This window comes from Perna viridis, chromosome 4 (genome assembly GCF_037379345.1).
Source record: "Perna viridis isolate PV_CMFRI_1.1 ecotype Kerala chromosome 4, ASM3737934v1, whole genome shotgun sequence".
Classification (NCBI taxonomy): Eukaryota; Metazoa; Mollusca; class Bivalvia; order Mytilida; family Mytilidae; genus Perna; species Perna viridis.
In genome coordinates this window covers 36,208,241-36,227,199 of record NC_142448.1, presented here as the reverse complement: position 1 = coordinate 36,227,199, position 18,959 = coordinate 36,208,241, and the positions used below count along the sequence as shown (strand labels likewise).

The 18,959-nt window shown below is 31.8% G+C and overlaps 1 protein-coding gene across 5 annotated transcripts; it reads right to left on the bottom strand.

Moving 5' to 3' along the window:
* Nucleotides 1-2,386: 2,386 nt before the first annotated feature.
* On the bottom strand, nucleotides 2,387-16,498 carry LOC148619928 (uncharacterized). Of its 5 annotated transcripts, XM_088580373.1 has the most exons (11): nucleotides 16,305-16,496; nucleotides 12,890-13,063; nucleotides 12,267-12,366; nucleotides 10,095-10,204; nucleotides 9,084-9,252; nucleotides 7,972-8,085; nucleotides 7,004-7,213; nucleotides 6,055-6,222; nucleotides 4,516-4,602; nucleotides 3,202-3,304; nucleotides 2,387-2,895 (listed from the first exon to the last, which is right to left on the bottom strand). In XM_088580373.1, the coding sequence occupies exons 2-11, from the start codon at nucleotides 12,926-12,928 to the stop codon at nucleotides 2,505-2,507; spliced, it is 1,491 nt and encodes a 496-aa protein (XP_088436499.1). In that variant the 5' UTR covers nucleotides 12,929-13,063; nucleotides 16,305-16,496; the 3' UTR covers nucleotides 2,387-2,504. The 5 variants fall into 5 exon arrangements, with proteins under 5 accessions (XP_088436499.1, XP_088436495.1, XP_088436496.1 ...); XM_088580369.1 differs by lacking the exon at nucleotides 12,267-12,366 and having other exon boundaries at nucleotides 16,305-16,494; XM_088580370.1 differs by lacking the exon at nucleotides 12,267-12,366 and having other exon boundaries at nucleotides 4,540-4,602; nucleotides 16,305-16,494.
* Between the last annotated feature and the right edge of the window lie 2,461 nt (nucleotides 16,499-18,959).

The window sequence follows — 18,959 nt, the reverse complement described above, 5'->3', positions numbered from 1 at the left end:
CCGTGAATAATTCAGGGCGTATGATATTGGCATAACCGCTTCTTGTTATAACTGCACTATGTGCGTTTGTATCTTATTCGACAATTATACTGCTGCGCAGCTTAAAAACGCTAATTACGGTGTATCCATCTGCGCCATGAAAACTGGTTTGTTTAACGTGTCATAGTTTTCCTTTCCTCTTTCGTCTACCCCTGACTTTTTATGGACAACTCGGCGGGTGTTTCTAGAAAAGCAGAGGATGCTTACCCTACCGGTGCATCTGGTCCATGCTCCCAGTCTTTAGTGGAGTTGCTCATTTTTTTGTAACTTTGTATGAATGATTTTAGTTACTTCATGTTCTTTGGTGCGTCTGTTTTCCATGTCTGGTCTTTGTCCGTGGATTACATTTGTTTGATTACCGCTATAACCTTGATTTCCTTGATTATTTTTAAGAAGTAATGTCGATTCTCTCTAACACAGAACATAATTCCTGGCATATTCAACACAAGGGAACGAAGAAAAAGATGCATAATATGCGTCATTAATAGATACAACATGACGGTCGTGACCACTTATATCACTAGGATTTAAGTTAAACTAAACTTTCACATCAAAAACAACTGCAAAAATTCTTAATGAACTGATGCTTTAATATTTGCTTTTGGATTTGCATATTTTTGCTACTTGATAAAACCGTTTGCGTGTATGTAATTTTTTTTATGATCTCGATCTTTACATCAAAGCAATTAACTTGCTTTATATGTAAATATTTGTTTCCAATAGATGTAACATAATCGATGAGTGAATTAAAGATGATCAAAAAGAAGCTTCCAATTTATTTAATATTTGTACATATATTTAAAAAATCGAAAATGATGATCAATGTTGGTCATCGTACCTGATTTTCGCTTCCGTGTTTAGGACAAAATAACATGACAAATTAGATTGTTCTTTTCACATTCTTGTGGATCATATCTTTATTCATCTCCAACGAGTTGATTAATTTTGGTGATTTTTTTTTCAATTTTACGCGATTGTTTGGTTTGCTTTTGTTGTTTTAGGTCATGTTCTTAAATTTTTTGACAATTTTGTTTGATTTTAGAAATAAAAAATGACTTTATGAATATTTAAGTATAACACACAATTTATAAATGCTTAAGCAATGGTTTTTCAGAAATCTATACTAGAGTTGTCGATGCTGCTGTGGTTGTAGGTAAAATTAATTTCAAATACATATTTGTTCATATACATATAAACGACTCATTTCATGGTATATGTGGTCAGGGAGAAGTGGGAACGGCTGGTTTGGGAAAAGGGTATTACTTAGGGGGTACAGGTATTTTGAATGGGGAGAACGTGGAAATCAGTTAATTTTTTTTATTATTATTTATATAAAATACATATTGAAATCAATTGATATCTATAGCTGAAATATTGAAGAATCTGAAGCAATAAATCTTTTTATTGCAAGAGGAATTTTTGGGGAATGAGAATTCGTTATCCTTATCGTTATCCTTAATGGGGAATTTATAATGGGGTTGAAACAATGAGGAATAGAGGATGGTTTAAAGTGTAAACGTAGTGTTTATACCATTCAAGATCTGTAGTACAACTATTTCCTGATAATATAAATATTATTTAAAGTATATGTTCCCCTGTCTGGGAATAATTCAAAACAAGGAAAGAGAATAGAATGGTTAACCAAATCATTAACTTTATTAAGTCTTTGAGAGAAAACGCTAAAATTTGTTTGTTAATGTTTGGAAAGAAACAGTTTGACGAATCTCAAAGCAGTATGTATTTACATGTACAGTACTTGAAAGTGTGCAACATGTATAATGATCATTACTATTTTAACAGATATACAAGAAAAAAAGGTGATGGAAACCTGTATTGATTACCGGAACCACCCATGCCCAATTGGACATTTCTGACCAAACTAAATGCAGGAAATTACACAAAAGAAACAGCTACTTCAACTAAGAACTACAGGAATCAGAGATAAAATACTACATGTCTACAACAGAAGTCGTCTATAACGTTTACAATGCTAGAATCCAACTCCATTCTTTACAATCAATCGATTTCCGATGTTTATTTTTCCCTTCTTTCCATAAGTTCTGAAATGTATTTTTTTTTCACTTGTGAATATTATATGAAATTGACGGTGCTGCATTTATCTACTTTCAATCAATGCCATCTGGAACTTAATGGTCAAAATGCTGAGAACAATTTTATTGTTATATTTTAAATACGGAGTGCGTGTAAATTTGTCAATAGCATGCCCTAAAATCGAACGTATTAGGACATTTAAGTGTAGATCATATACTGTTTGCAGAAACTAAGGTACATTTGAGCAAAAAATACCATTTTAAAGAGAAAACTTTTTAACATATTTGCAAACAAATGAAGTATATACATTTTAATAAAAAAAGAAGAGGAAACACATCAAAATAAAAGAGTAATAAACGCCAAAAACGATTGGACGAACCAAACTACAACGTGACGAATCCATACATGCATCATTACGTATGATCATAAACATTGATTTGATCCGAATGTTTATTGGTAGCGTTCAAGTGGCTGTAATTACCTGTACACTGGTTGCAATCGTATAGATTATGTTGATTATAGTCTTTATTTGTAATGGACGTGCCCGTATAATCATAATGATCGATAACATTTATGCCAGAGTGATCATAAACAGGACCACTGTTTAGTTCTTGTCGTGTGTCATTGTCTCCCAGGTGATTATAAACCCCTTCCTCATTGATCGTAGTTGTTGAATTTTCTGTATGCTCAGTATAGTCATACTGAGGCTGATCAATGATTGGTTGCTCTGAATATTCCTTAGACTGGACCGTTGAGTAATAAAGTGGCGCAGTGTTTCTAATGGACACCTTTGGTTTTTGTCTCCTAAGTAAAATAAAATGCAACGTACTTATTTGATTTTGTTGAACTCAAAACATGCTTTTATCAAAAATATGAGAATTGAGATGCGTTTACCACAACTTTTAGATTCGATCACTTTAGAGTTATCTTGAAGCATTAGTAATAATTTGAATAAAAAGAACTTCAGCTTGTTGTAAAATTTTCTTCCTTGCCATTCTACGTTATTGAACTTTAATCAAACATAATAATGGACTGGGCAGAGCATTTTCAAATGACCAAAGAAAACATCCAAATTTGTTGGATATACACACGATATGGAATCTAAATTACCTTTTCAAACAACACACGGTCATTAAAATGAGACCTGCACCCAGTATAAGTCCAATAACAATGCAAATGATAACTCCTATATCGACTACAGAAGGAAGATGTTCTAAAAAAAATTAGGTAAACTATAGTTCTTTTAAATGCACTTCATAGACTGTATGTGTGTGTCATGCTGTAAATACGTAGTCAATAGGCAAGTCTAGAATTCACTTTCACTATTTGTCAAACGTAAACTTTTTTTTTTTTTTTTTTTTTTTTTTTTTTTTTTAATTAATTTACCACTTGAACTCTTTTCGCTGTCTTTTGGACTTTTAAGTTGCACATTTGTTTCTGCAAAGTTCCGTTAACTGCTTTAAATTGAAATATAAAACATGTGAAAGCTAAAAACGTTCCCTAAAAAACAAAGTTCATACTGCCAGTCAGTCTTAGTGTTGCTTAATCCACTCAAATTTTAGTCCGATTTTTCACATATTTAACTGTTGCTTAAAACCTCCCTCCCTAGATGTAACAATATTTTTGACACACAATATCGCAGCTCCCTAGCTCCATAACTTGATTTTAACAGCATTTCGGAACACTAAAATTTTGTGTAAATATAAATTAGGAAATTGTCATGTTATTAATATTACTGAACATCCATTGTGATGTTAAGCTAACCACATATTCCAAGAAAGTTAAATTTCCCTGCACAATAGTTGAATGATCATTTCAATGTGCACTGAAATAACCCCTTATCCTTTATCAAAATAGGGAAACACAGTTTTAATAGCTTATTCATCTGAATTATATTTTGAGTGTCACTGTGGTCAAAACTGGATCGAACCTTCATAAATTTAGTGTTTGTAAATAAGTGCTGAAACAATACTTTGGTTAAATAAAAATTCACCTTGTATATTGTGTTTAAATGTATTTAATATTCCTTTATTTAGTATTAGGCTGTCCATGTTAGAATCGGGCAGATCCTATGATATCTGTGGCACAGGATAAATTTTATCCAACTGAACTTGATGTTTCAATGTAATGTTTATATCATTTGTATCACAATAGTTGACTCCGAAAATGTTTTTAACTTTCCTAACAACGCAACCAAATTTTGCACTCAAATAAAGAGGAGTTATCTCCCTTTTTAAGTGAATTTAAATATTTTTTATGTACTTTTTTTTCTTTTAAACGGTTACAGTTAATCAACAACCAACACTCAACTTTGAGAAGGGTGCGTTCATGATATTATACGGATATTTGTTAAACAAAATTTGTCAGTGCAACCCATTGCCTATTTTTTTTTTTCATGGACATCTTCTTAAAATCTAATCATACCCATGTTTTTATCAAAAACTTTACCATTTGAAGATACACCTTCAGCGGTATCTAGAGATGTTGCGCCAGACCGTGAGGTAGAAATATCTGAACGAACAATAGATAAATAAAAGAACTATTTACAAAAGATATTAAGTGTTCGTCTCTGTAAATAAAACAGACAGTGAGTGAAACATGGTATAAAAACCACCACTCTGATAATGTAAGTTGACTACTTACATCAGAATCAAGAAGAAAAACACTATTTCACATGTATTTTTGGTTAATTGAGTTTTTGATTTTATTAAAATGCCCTGTAAATAAGCTTTTCAAGGGCAGATAACTCTGTCAAAACTTAATTTTGGTTCTAACATTCTATGGAAAAAATTCTGAATAAATGCAGTGATGTAAAGATCAAATAACGGTATTTTCAAAAAGAGAAATCATATTTGAGTAAAATAATATTCTAGGACCAATGAGTTTTTTGCAGGTCTCTAACTTTCACAATTTTGCCTGATTCGTACAGAAACTGAAACTTTAAATAACTGTTGTACATGCACCAGAAAACATTTTACGTAGATAAAACTTATTTAACAAAATGCATATATTTAATGAAAACGCGAAAACAGACACGCATAAAATATATACGTTGATATAATGTACTTTATACCATATCCAATATGATTTATATCATATATAAGATGAAATTATACGTTTTGTATATGAATTAAAAGAGATTGTTAAAAATCTTAAACACCCCTAGACCTATATCACATCCTAGACCTATTTCGTCTTCCCTTTATTGCACTTTTTCGGAATACACATTTGAAGTATGATATAGTGAACGTGACATGCCAAAATATAAACTCTCGGCCTATATCACTCCACAGGTCAGCAGTCCCTTTTGATTTAAATATAAGTCTTAGCAGATTCTGGCATGTAATATTCAGTAAAGTACTTGTCGCTTGTGAAATATTTTAGCGAAACATAAGTCTTAGCATATTCAGTATAGTACTTGTCGCTTGTGAAATATTTTAGCGAAACATAAGTCTTAGCATATGATGCAGATTCTGGCATGTAATATTCAGTAAAGTACTTGTCGCTTGTGAAATATTTTAGCGAAACATAAGTCTTAGCATATGATGCAGATTCTGGCATGTAATAGTCAGTACAGTACTTGTCGCTTGTGAAATATTTTAGCGAAACATAAGTCTTAGCATATGATGCAGATTCTGGCATGTAATATTCAGTAAAGTACTTGTCGCTTGTGAAATATTTTAGCGAAACATAAGTCTTAGCATATGATGCAGATTCTGGCATGTAATATTCAGTAAAAGTACTTGTCGCTTGTGAAATATTTTAGCGAAACATAAGTCTTAGCATATGATGCAGATTCTGGCATGTAATAGTCAGTACAGTACTTGTCGCTTGTGAAATATTTTAGCGAAACATAAGTCTTAGCATATGATGCAGATTCTGGCATGTAATATTCAGTATAGTACTTGTCGCTTGTGAAATATTTTAGCGAAACAACAATTAATGTAAGTTATTTTGACTAACCTGATGCAATGGAAGTTCTTGATACTGTTGTGCCGTTCTTTTGTTTAGTAGTTTCTATTAAAATGCAGACACCCATGTGTTTTTTGCTACATGACTCGCTTTTTAGTTTATAATGGTTCCCGTTTTTATCTGGTCTATAAGCTAGCAAGCATGTGTCTGATAGAACTTCTGTAATTGTTATAGAATTTGTAAAGACAATTATTACAGAAACATTCTTGTCAAACATTAACGTATTTGTTTCCTACTTTGTGTACTTAAAACTATAATACATTAATATCGCACATAGTGACATAAAATAATTCTAGCAAAACCAAATCTATTAAACTCGACTTCAGGAACGTCTCAAGTTGTTATCCTTTCACGTTGATACTATGAACTTTTTATATAGATCAAGTACAACAAAACTAAACCACCTTAAACATCACTTAGCTATTATCCTTTGTTGGTACTACATCATGTCATATTTGAAAATATGTTTTATGCCGATAATGGCATGTGTATTTTAAAGATTGTTTTTAACCAGGTTATGGGAGCATAATTTAATATGTAAAAACGTCTCAGATGTGACGACTCTATCCGCTACACTGCTTCATCGGATCAAATTGATACAGGGAAGATAACGTAAACGTATAGAAGGGTCTTAAAAATTGCCAACGATGTTAGAACTGTCAAATTTACGAAGCAAAATATTTGGTCGTTCCCTCCAAGGACACGAACTCGTACCGCTGTGACATCTTTGGCAACATCGCCTTACAGTCCAGCGTCCTAGACCACTCGGCCAGCTAGGCTATATAAAATATAGTTTTTTTTTTCTTAATATGTTCAACATCACCAAAGTTTTATGCTAAAGAAGGATATCGGTTATCCGAAATATTCAATGTCAACTTTACCATCATTTGGTGATGTTGAACATATTTAGACGTATATATAGAGAGAGCTTATTTTGTACCTGAATTTTCATTCCAAATTATCTTTTCTCTTGAGTATGCTTTATACCAATACCAAACGTCCTTGTTATTTGAAATAGAACCTTTATTGCACTGCTGATTTCCAATTTTATGTTGGATGTAGCTTTGATTTCTATTGCACATTTTAAGTGCATTTGTATGGTTCAATAACATGACAAAACTACAATCCGTAGAGATATTCGTTGATCCTTCTGAAATAATTATATCCAGATTCTTAATGTGAAAGAATATAGTACCAGAGACAAATATTTGATGAGTGATACAAATGTACATAAAAAACAGACAGTCAACATTAAGCATCTATCTATAGGTACACTCCTTGAAACGTTCACGTTTCCCATTTTAGCGTTCGTGCATCGTTTATCGTGCGTTTGCACACCGCGTTGCGTTCGTTTAAACGCACGATAGAAGCATTCGTTTGAACGCACGCTAGGAGCGTACGTTTAAGCGCATGATACGAGCGTTCGTTTAAACGCACGATAGAAGCGTTCGTATATTTTTATATTTGGTTATTTCCTGGATTCAATTGTCATTTTTTTTATATTTTTTAGTATTATTAATTTCATTAATTTTATTTTCTTTTTTTTTTCTTTCTTCGTTATTTGTTTATAGGAGCGTTCGTTTAAATGCACGATAGAAGCGTTCGTTTAACGTGCGTTTGGGTATCGTGCGTGTGGGAAACCTGAACGTCTTAAAGAATGTAAATTTATTTCAATTCCTCCTCTAACGAAAGCACTTAATATTCATTAATTTAATGTAAAAGTACAGTACATCATATAGTTGGTCGTTTTCTATCAGCGATGACCATAACACAGATAAAAATTCAAACCAAATTGAACTAATCAAACAAACGTAAATTTAATGACACATTCAATGTATAAGAGCCAAAAAGATTTTAATTACTTTGTAACCTATATAGATATGATTTTCTAAATATATGTAAACCTACTTTCACTATCTGCGTTAACTTTTTGGCAAATAAATTTTAACTCATTGCTGCAATTTGTTCTGTTGGTGTTTTGATTATGTTTCTTTGAAAAACAATTATTCCCAAACTCTGGATCTGAAACACACAATTTCAATACTATTAGGTAGCACTCCAGCTAAGAATCATGCAAGAAGACTATGTCCTATAAATGTATTGATTGAGAAGAGTTCGATATTATTTTATGTCCTTTGATCTGTTAATTAAAGTAAAATATTTTTAATTGGTTACAGTGTAAAAATTCTGGTAGGAAGTTTTCCTGTACTTTTTCTGTAGTAGAACATAACCATAATCCAAGAGTTAAAATCTCCAGTGGGCAACTTTCATTAGCACTTTAATTTGTGAATATTGTATCTATGGGGCCTACAAAAGCATTTGCAATAAAAAAAAATTTGGATTAAGAAAAGCATGAATCACATATTATTGGCATCTGCCTGATTTTTAAGCATAGCTGTACTTAATACAAATAACAATCCCCACTGCACATTTTTAAGCGGCTTCTGATTTACTACAAATCACTCTGCTAGCTTATAAGTCACACTAAACAGAATGCAATATATTAATAGGACATGAGGATTACTAATTTCAAACCCGTAGAGCTATATCCGGTGCACTGTATTAATTTGAATAAAGAGGTGGGATTCGGCACTGAGCGTGGCAGATGTATAGAGTTGAAAAGGGGCATAATTCTTATGTTTTCTTATCACATAGGCTTTATGTATAACATTAATATATTAATAGTATGAGAAAAACGCTACTTTGAGTGTCAGCAACTAATTCAGTTCTTCCAGTGTATTTGATTTGTTTCTGTTCCGATACAAGGATTATGAATATTACAAACAAGCGTATTCATTATTACACAACATGCCGTATGTCATGTCCTTTGAGATAGTTATTTGGTATTTTTTATGTTACTATGTCTCTGAATGCTACCCAAACAAGGAAATCGAAGTTTTTGACTTTGAATGTTTTACAAATATGAGGTTCTTATAAAAAAAAACAGTTTACTTGTAGAGTTAAAGTTTAACTTAGATAATGTATGTGGTACTTAGGACATACTTTTCTATAAATCTTACCAAGTACTTCTTCTGAGTATTTATATACTGAGTATATATTATCGTCTCCGCCATATGTATCTATGCCATTTTCGCCACTTCTGCAGTCGGTTGTTGAAACTTCTGTTCGATGAAAGTTCTTGCTCAGTGTTGTCCACTGAGTTTTACTTAGACATGTGCAATTGTGGTTCTGTAAAATGAAGTAAATTTGTATAGTTTCAAATGTAGAATTGTTTTCTGTTTATTATTGTATCATTCTATTAATGTCAGTTATTTGTTTATTTATTTACTAAAACATTCATTGTGCTAGTATTTGTTGACGAAAAGATGGAGGGAACAACGAACAGTTAGTTATATATATAATTAGTTAATTTGTATTATTCGTTCTCATTGTTTATTTATTGTTTTTTTTTTTTGTTTTTTTTTTTTTTTTTGTTTTGTTTTGTTTTGTTTTGTTTTTGTTTTTTTTTTTGTTTGTTTGCATGTTTGTTTGTTTGTTTCTTTCTTTCTTTCTTTCTTTCTTTCTTTCTTTCTTTCTTTAATGTTTTTTATACTCAGCGGCACAACCGGAAGAATTTTAGCCCAAAAGTGAGTGACAGATGACAATGTCATATTTAAACGGTTAAAAAAAATAAAACACCGAGCTCCCATTTGGAACTTTGATTTTTTTTTCTAAATTAATGATGTGTGTGGATTGAACGCGTCCTCATACATATATGTACTTATATAAATTCTTTTTTTTGACAGCTCGTATAGTTGTTGTTAATACTGAGACACCAGACTAATGAAGATAACTAAGTTAAGTACCAATCCATTTATAATTAAGACATTGCAAATGAAATTCTCCAGGTTGCTAAAAAGATGGGCGTTTTATGGAAAACATACACACGTACACGCCTCCCCTACATGTATGAAAGTCTGAAACTTCTTTTTAATCCCATCGTATTTTCACGCGTATCGCGGTGAACACAATCTTTTAACAGTGATAAACAAAATTCAACAACTCGTGTAAGACCCTAGTATTATTCTCACCTTGAGGAGCATGAATGATTTTTTAGACTCACAATGGTTGGAACAGCTAATGAATATGTGCTTGGCAAATACTTTCTCGTTAGAGATCTGCTGGTCTATTTTGAAGCATCCTTTAACAAACACAATAACCAGGGAAAAGGTTACATTTAATTATGTCTGGATATATACATCAGCAATTTTTTTTAAAACAAAAAATACTTAAAATTGAACGAAACCATTAGTATCGTCAAATGTTGACAAGATATTTTCAGTCTCAACACTTTCTTGTTTACATGTATATGGGCTTGCTAGCATTGCCGTGCTTCCATGTAATATACAGAAACTCAATCGAAGCAAACATACAAAAATCGCAAGGAAAGCTTGGAAAAGGCATGATTGAAACCTTGGAACAAAATATGTTTTTTTGTGATATTTATAGCACGGTCGCGGCCTTACTGGTAATTCATCTAAGTATTCAAATTGTTACAGACGATCGTATAAAGAAATATATGCGGTTGTCATAGAAACCCAATTATATACTCATGTTTCAGTTATCTAACGGTCAAGATGTATGTAAAACAGTAATATATATAAACTACAAAATCATTATTGCATTCTTCCTAACCCTGATGACACCTGACTAAATTTAAAAATAAAAGTGTAAGAAACAAAAAGGAAAGACAATTTATCACGCATTAATCTCTTGACTCTCTGGGTTTGATCCTAATAAAATAATCATCTATTTTAAATCTGCTTTAAAAATGTTGTGATCTCGACATATTCAATGTAAATGTAAAATATTGTATGTACGTATCGACATCCTAGTTACGCATATCTTAATTGCCATGCTTTTATTAATGCAAAAATTGTAACTGAATAAAAATGGTAATTATAAAAAAAATGAAAAAGACATTCGTGTTGTAGGATTAAGTAAAAACTGGAAAAGAATAATTGTCATTTTCGATGAAAATTACTAGATTGCACACATTACCCATGCAATAAATATGAGTTACCATTTATTGAAACAATACTCGCTTCTATACTGATCCTATAGAGGTTAAAAGCAATATACAATAAACACGGATAGGAAAAAAAGAACATAGATCTAACAAATTGAAATAACAAAAAAAAACTACTATAAAATTAAACAAATGTCATATGAATATAGGAGAAAATGACACATCTGCTTTAACGTAACGACGAAAAGAAAATCAAGTCGAAAATTATACAATGAATGACTTATCTCATGCGATACAATCTCTCAGGTTTGGGTTTCTCGACGCTATCTTAGGGACAAGACGTGTCCTAAGACTATCGTACGATTCGTCTCTGTCCTAAGTTGTGTTCTCGAAGCCATCATAAGTTGAGACGAGTCGCAATTTTCATCCTAACTTTAGGACGACTTAAATAGGTGTCTTACGATCATATACAAATACCACAGAAAGACCGGCACGTGTCGGTCCAAACAAATTTTAAGGAATGTGCATGATTTTAAACTTTGACCTGAATGTTTTACGATCCAGTGACACCTTATTAAAAACTTGCTGCTGTTTCTATTTCTAATACATACATGTAACAGTCAAAAATCAATAACTTCATTCGCTTTTTAAGCAATCTTTTTTTTTTTTTTTTGTTCACCAAAGACGTGAAAAACATAAATATCCTAAATTATGCATTTTTGTTTATTTGATAAAGCAATATCATCCATTTACCCGTATTTAATATTGTTTTAATAAAAACATGTTGATATAAGTAATAGTTTAAACATTTCACAAAATATACTTAGGATGCCTTTATGACGTCGTAACTTGAGATATGTCTGAGATAGCTTCGAGACACAACCTAACATTGTCATAAGATGATCCTAACTTCATCCTAAAGTTGGTCTTAGGACGTGACTTATGACATATCTTAGGATAGCTTCGAGAACCCCACCCCTGGTGAACATATCGGAGAAAAACTCCTTTGGATGTAAACGGAGTCTCGTGACACGATGAACTTTGCTTTTTTTGGATGTACAAATGTATTCTAAATTATTTATTTAAAGAGGGTAATCCAATTAGAATAACTAAAACGCAAATAAAATTTAAACAAGTTTATATAATGTAACATAAATACAATAATATATACAATAGTATAGAGTAATCTAGGGAATCAAGGTTATATGCTTTTACTTGAATAGACAGTACTCACTAAAATTTTGCGACGTTGTACAAAAGTGTTGAAAACAATTTTTTTTAAATAAATCTATAGATGTAGAACGTGTTATTGATTCTGGTAGTTCATTCCAAATCTTAACAGCCGAGAAATAAAAAAAAAACAAATTATAAAAAATTATGTTAGGTCTAAGTAGATGCCATTGCGGACGACCTTAAAATGTAAGTTTGACAGTAAATAGTCTGGCACTAATCCATTAACAATTGTGTACATTAAGTGTAAGTGTTTGTAAGAATCAGGCAAAATGTGAAAAATCAGAAAAATGCATGTCAAAACCCCACGGATACTTTCTCTATTTGAAAAGACCATTATTTGATCTCTGCATCACTGGCTTTGCGCAGAAAATTTTCACTAGAATCTTAGAAAAAAATAGATTTTTGACAGTTATCTGCCCTTGAAACATTCATTTTTAGTGCATTTCCATGAAATTGTAACACAATAGTCCAGCATGATATAGGAAATCTTGTCTGTTTTCTTTTATTCTGATTTCTGTAATTTAATACATGTATATAATATCAATATCCTTGGCATGACATGTAAAGTAGAGTTGTCGTGTATCATTCAACATATTCTGATTAAGTTAGTGCAAATTATCTTACCATAATATTCCATAATCGGAGAACGAAGAACAAAACCATTTAACCATACAGAGGCGTTGGGGTTATACTCTTTCTTGCTTATCATTTTCCATATGCTTTTGCCACCAAATTGCTTATTTTGATTTAAACAAAGATTTCTAGCAGTCTTCCAATCATACGCAGTATATAAGGGATCTAAAATGAAGAAAATCAAATTCTTACATGTACATGTACATGTAATATGGTCACTTACAGTTTTACATCGTGAAACCGAACACATTTTGGACTGAGAGATATTTTTGGTTAACGCAGGTGTAAGGCTTGCATAGATTTAAAAGGAATACTTGATATGAACGGACTTAAGGAGATGTCTTGTACGCATGTGGCAAGTTTAACCAAAGTTTGGTTTAGACAGGTTTCATAGGACATGCAATTGGGTAAGTTTTAAGGTGCTACAAAATGTAACTAAGGTGTTGTCGTTCGTTGATCAATACGATTTATCATCTTTTTTTCCTGTGCATACGTTAGACTTTCACTATAAGATACGGGCCACACATTGTATCAAACTAGCATTGCCATGAGTACTAAATAAAACTATTGTGGCATGCTTCGAAGCTCTTTAGACTACAACCGTGGTACAAAAAGTGATAAACACATGACCAACATTTCGTGCAACACATAGGCTGCGTCTGTTCAAAAATATTAAGAAATTAGAATCGACTTAAATCACGAAAACTCCATTTTATCATTATTTTACTTCGGACTGGCCATTTATGTCGTAATTCAACAATTGGACATTAATGGCAGCCCGTGGTAAAACAATGATACAATGGAGTTTTCTTAATTTGTTTCTAAAATAATCTGTTCTCAGAACCGCACGGGAACCATTGCCTACTGAAATAATTGGTAAAAAAATTATTATAAATTTGGAAGAAAACTAAATAGTTAGGTAATTCACATCGTAAATTTTCAATTTAATGGTTAAGTTCGTAATTTAAAAAGTAACGATTGAGAAACAAATGCACAAAAAACACCTGGAAGGCTACTCTGTAAATGAAATATCTTTTTTTTCACGTTTGCCACTTATTTTATAGTGAAATCCAGCGTTAAACAAAAATGATTGTAACTGGAAGTGTGCATTTATTCATTCTTTTTACAGGAAAGGGGGTTTTTTGGTTAACGCTGGATCTGTATGCGCATTTATTAAAAACCTTAAAAAGACATATTGGATATATATAAAATAACTGCACCTCAGGGGTTGTGAAGGATAAATATGGATAAAAAAGAGGTACGACATAATCATGTGTAAGACAGTTTCTATTGAAAGAAGTGAAAGTGAATATACAAAATATAATGAAGCACAGTAAGAAAATCTGCATCTTGGATGGAATCAGCACCCCGGGGGATGTTATCTCAGGATAATAGGATGTAATTCAATAAAAAAAATTGAGAACTAGTTAATTGATTATAGAATAAAATAGGTTCATATAAATAAATGGTAAGTACTTCAGTCTTTTTCATAAATTAATTTAGAAGATTTACCTGAAAAGATGATAATAACAAGTCTAACGTGGACTCACATTTGTGCTGAAAGTCTGAGACCTATCATTAAATTTTTTTACTATGACCAAGTGTACAAATGTATAAATAGTATGTTGGAAGGAAATAAATGTCACGTGACTAGAGTAAATGTTTTAAAGGGGCTCCCTAACCACTTATGTACCTACCGAACGTGCGAGACCCGAAAGGGTCAACAAGGACGTTAACCCCAACCCCCCCCCCTCCCCCCCCCCCTCCGTAGTAACTTATGTACAAACTTCGACGTCTGTGGCTTGGATCAAGGTTTTCGACAGAAGAAGATAGTCCTCAAGTAAATGTAGGCCTAAAATCTCATCCCAGTCCCAAGATTGACTAATGGACCTTGGTCCCAGACACCCACCTCAAAGTTGGTACAGAAATTACCGTTTTTTGTTTGTTTGTTTTTTTTTTGTTTTTTTTTGTTTTTTGTTTTGTTTTGTTTTTTTAAACTTTTGGATTTTCTTAATCGGACTTATAATTACTTCCGTTTTCCGAAAGAGACTGAAATCATACGGATTTTTGTGATATTTTTTTTTCATACTTTTGTTTAGTTTTATGAATCATTTCTGATAAAGACGCACAACGGATTGGAAAAGGTCACATTTATTTAAAAAATGTAGTTTTAAATACGGATTTATTCGAAAATTACTGTGCGGGTAAGGATAATACCAAACTTCAATTTTCGAACATGTATTTAATTCGGATAATGCAGTAACAATTATAGATTGTTGTTCTTAGACTTTGTTTACTATTGATAAACAACTTGAATACTCTACTTTTCATTGAAAAAAAACTCAGTAACATTGAAATGGTTACTGATGATTGTTTATTAAACTCTAAGATAAGAACACAATCAAGATTGAATCACTCTTGAAAGCCCAAAATATCCACAGAGTTAGTGGATTATTGCAAGGAATTTAAATTATCTAAATATCTTTGTTAGACATGTATTTGTTATCTTAAATGGATCATCAAAATTAATGAATTAATTTACAAATTACCGCTTTCTATATGTATATCTGATTTAATTATGTGCTTCAAAACAAGTCCTCGCTGTGGTCTGATTAAGTTCGATTCTTCATGAACACTGTAAAAAACTCGGAAAATTAAAAAAAAAACGAAAAGATTTTTGCGATTTCTTAACTACAACACAAGTGATCAATACATCTCACACGGACAATATAAAGCATCAATACAATTTACATGTACACTGTACATACTTCTATGAAAAGCAATATGAATTTCTAATTTGGCAAATTTAGTATACTATCCGAAAACAAGAAAGGATTGATGAAAAGGAAATTCTAAAAATAATTCTGAACAATTTGATCACATACTTGGATATTTGATTCTAAATCGGTCTTTGTTAATAATTTGTATTACGACAAGTAACCAAAACAGGGGAATTTAAATCTTATTGTCAGAAGTAGATGCACAGAGTAGAGTCGGCCCCCCTTTTTGTTGCTGAATTCCGTGCAAAATTTGGCCAAAAATGAGCATATATCCTGGAACCCCCCTTTTTAGAACCTTTCTTTTTTTTCAAAATTTCTGGACCCAGTCCCACCATTGATAGTGCTATTGACGACAAGAAATATAAAATATTAAAAACAATTTTTATTCCTATTTAACCTTTCCTTATATGAATAACTTAATTCAAATTTTGAACGCACCGCTCATGAATATTATTGACGGCTAAGTTATTGACGGTTAGCTTCCATGCGGGATGGTATTGACGGCTAGATTCACTTAAATGAGATCAACGGATAGACGGAATGAAATTTGTCTACATTATTGTGTGGATTCACTTAAACAGTAAATACCTATTACATAAAAAAAATACGAGATACTGTTTACTTACCTGGCACAAGTTGAACAAAGGTAGGACTAAAGATGGACACCAACAACGGCAAAAGAGAACTAATCATTTTGTCAGAAAGTGCGCTTTTCAACCGCATGAGTTTAACAAGGATGATATTGTGTGTATGGGTGCGGTCATCATGTTTTCTTAACTGTAAAATGTACATGTAAAATATATAAATAAGGACATATTCTGTCAAGCCCGGAAACGAGACCAATTTAACGGAACATGTCACTTGTGAAGTACTTATCGTATAGATGTTCACCATAATAAGACAGATATAAGAATACATTTGGATTTAGTTTAAAAAAAGATAAACCCGTAAATTTTCTTCTGGTCAACGTCTGAATTATGAAATTTTAATTGAATGTAAGGTCTAATTTTTAAACAGATCACTATGCTTCATGCCACATCTGTGTCCCTGGGGCTAAAAGTAACTCAGCGAAATTTTCATTTAGGTTGCAAAGCAAAACCTGAAGTCCGTGGTAGACAAAAGAGGGAAAGGAAAACTATGACACGTTGAACAAATCAGTTTTCATGGTGCAGATGGATACACCCTAACAATGCACTAGTTCATGATGACGACCATGAAAATAAAATTCAGTAGTGATGACTTCAATCTTGTAGCGATATAACCCTGTTCCAGAAGCCTATTTGTTAGAATTCTTGCGCGATACAAAATTAAAGTCTGCGTAGTTTCGGAAAGCTCTGGCATATAATGTATGAGTTGTGAAATAAGCACTCCATAAGCAGGCGCTGATACGATGTTGCCACAGAAGAAAGGAAAGTTGACAATTCTGAATGAAAAGTCATCACGTTTGTCGTAAAGTTTGGTCAATAGTTTTCCTTTACCATCGATTTCTAAGTGTATGTCAAGATATTAGGATTGTTTAAAGATAATACGCTAAAGTAAAGCTGCATATTTTCCAGATATACCGGTTATTTTGTTGTGCAAGGAACAGTTTCGCCATATCCACTAAATTGGTTAACCGAAATATGATATAAAATTGACGTTTATATATTGACTTACAATGTACAACACTACATGTATAATCGGTACAAATAAAACTAAAGGAGGTAGACCTAAGGTAAGGGACATAACTCTTGTAATCAGTGATATGTTTGTATCATATTCAATTTCACCAAAGCCTATCAAGCTTTCGTTTGAAACAGAATGAGATTAGTCTTAGTTACTTTGATGCTTACATGAGATTGATGTAAAATGCTGATGAATAAAAACGTTCCAATTATTTTTTAGGAGTTGTGTCCCTTATCCTAGTAGGTCGACCTCTTTAAGTATGAGAAGAAAACTGACATGTTTCATAGAATTCAGTTGTTGCAAATGTACAAACTCAACTACTAATGAAAATAATGAGTGTAATATTATAAGGATGAATCTGCTTTAACTTAGCGGTATTTCAATGACGTCAAAGAGTGAGTGTGAGAGGTGTACCAATGACGTCAAAGGATAATTCTTACAATTTAAAGGTGAATCGATCCGACAGCAAAATTTGTAAGAACTTGTCATTTTGAAATAGAAACCACATCCTGACATGTTAAAACAACTTAATATAAAGATGGTTTAGGTCGCAGTAATATTTGATAATAACTTGTGGTTCAATTATGCTTCATTTGTAATTGTACTTAAAGCAAGATTGGCACATGTTGTTCTGTAAACTTAGGTGTCACATCTATTGCAATATTTTTTATAAATCATATTTTAGTGTACTTGCAAAGTCTTGTAATTTTACAGAATAGTTTCACTAGATAATTGCAATAATACGAGTTTATATTACAAGAGAAGATAACTCTTTGTTTTCATGTTTATTTAAAATGAAAGGGTTTTTTTTCTTATTTTGACAATTTTTTTTTTCTTGTTTTTCTTTTTTTATTACTTGATGTAAAATCTTATATAGAAGGGGTACCAATTGTGGATTATTGTGTATATCAATAATCGTTTGTTTCTTTGTGTATCTGGACTATGCGTTTTGATTTTAGTTAATCAAAAACTTAAACATAATGTAAATTAAACTTGCATGTTTGTTTTTTGTTTTGTTTTGTTTTGTTTTGGTTTTTTTTGTTTTGTTTTTGTTTTTGTTTTTGTTTTGTTTCTGTTTGTATTTGTGTTTGTTTGTTTTTGTTTTTAGGGGGTGTAGTTACAATTTACATTATTATACATAATGCATAATTTTTCAAACATCTAAGCGTTTGATTATTAAGTGCATAATGTGAAAATCTGCAGTATTTACATTTCAATAACTCGCAGTAAATTTTCACTGAAAGAAGTTTTCTCAATTTTAATAGTAACTATTAATTTGATATCTGTATTACTGGATATTTTTAGGAGTTTTCCTTCTTTAAAAGTTTATAACAGAGTTACCTGCTTTTGTAATGTTTATTAGCAAACTTGCATTTCAAAGAAATTTTAAACTTAACAATACGGAAACTGTTGTCGTCATTCAATGACCTTGACACCATAAATGGACATATTAAACGGTCAAAGTGGTGGTTTATTTCATATCATGTTCCGTACATTGCCTGATTCCTACGGATACAGACAATTAAACATTACCAGGCATTCGTATATTCAATTGATCGAGACGTTGTGATGAAAAAAAAACGCAATTAAGATAAATGGCATACAAAGAATACCAG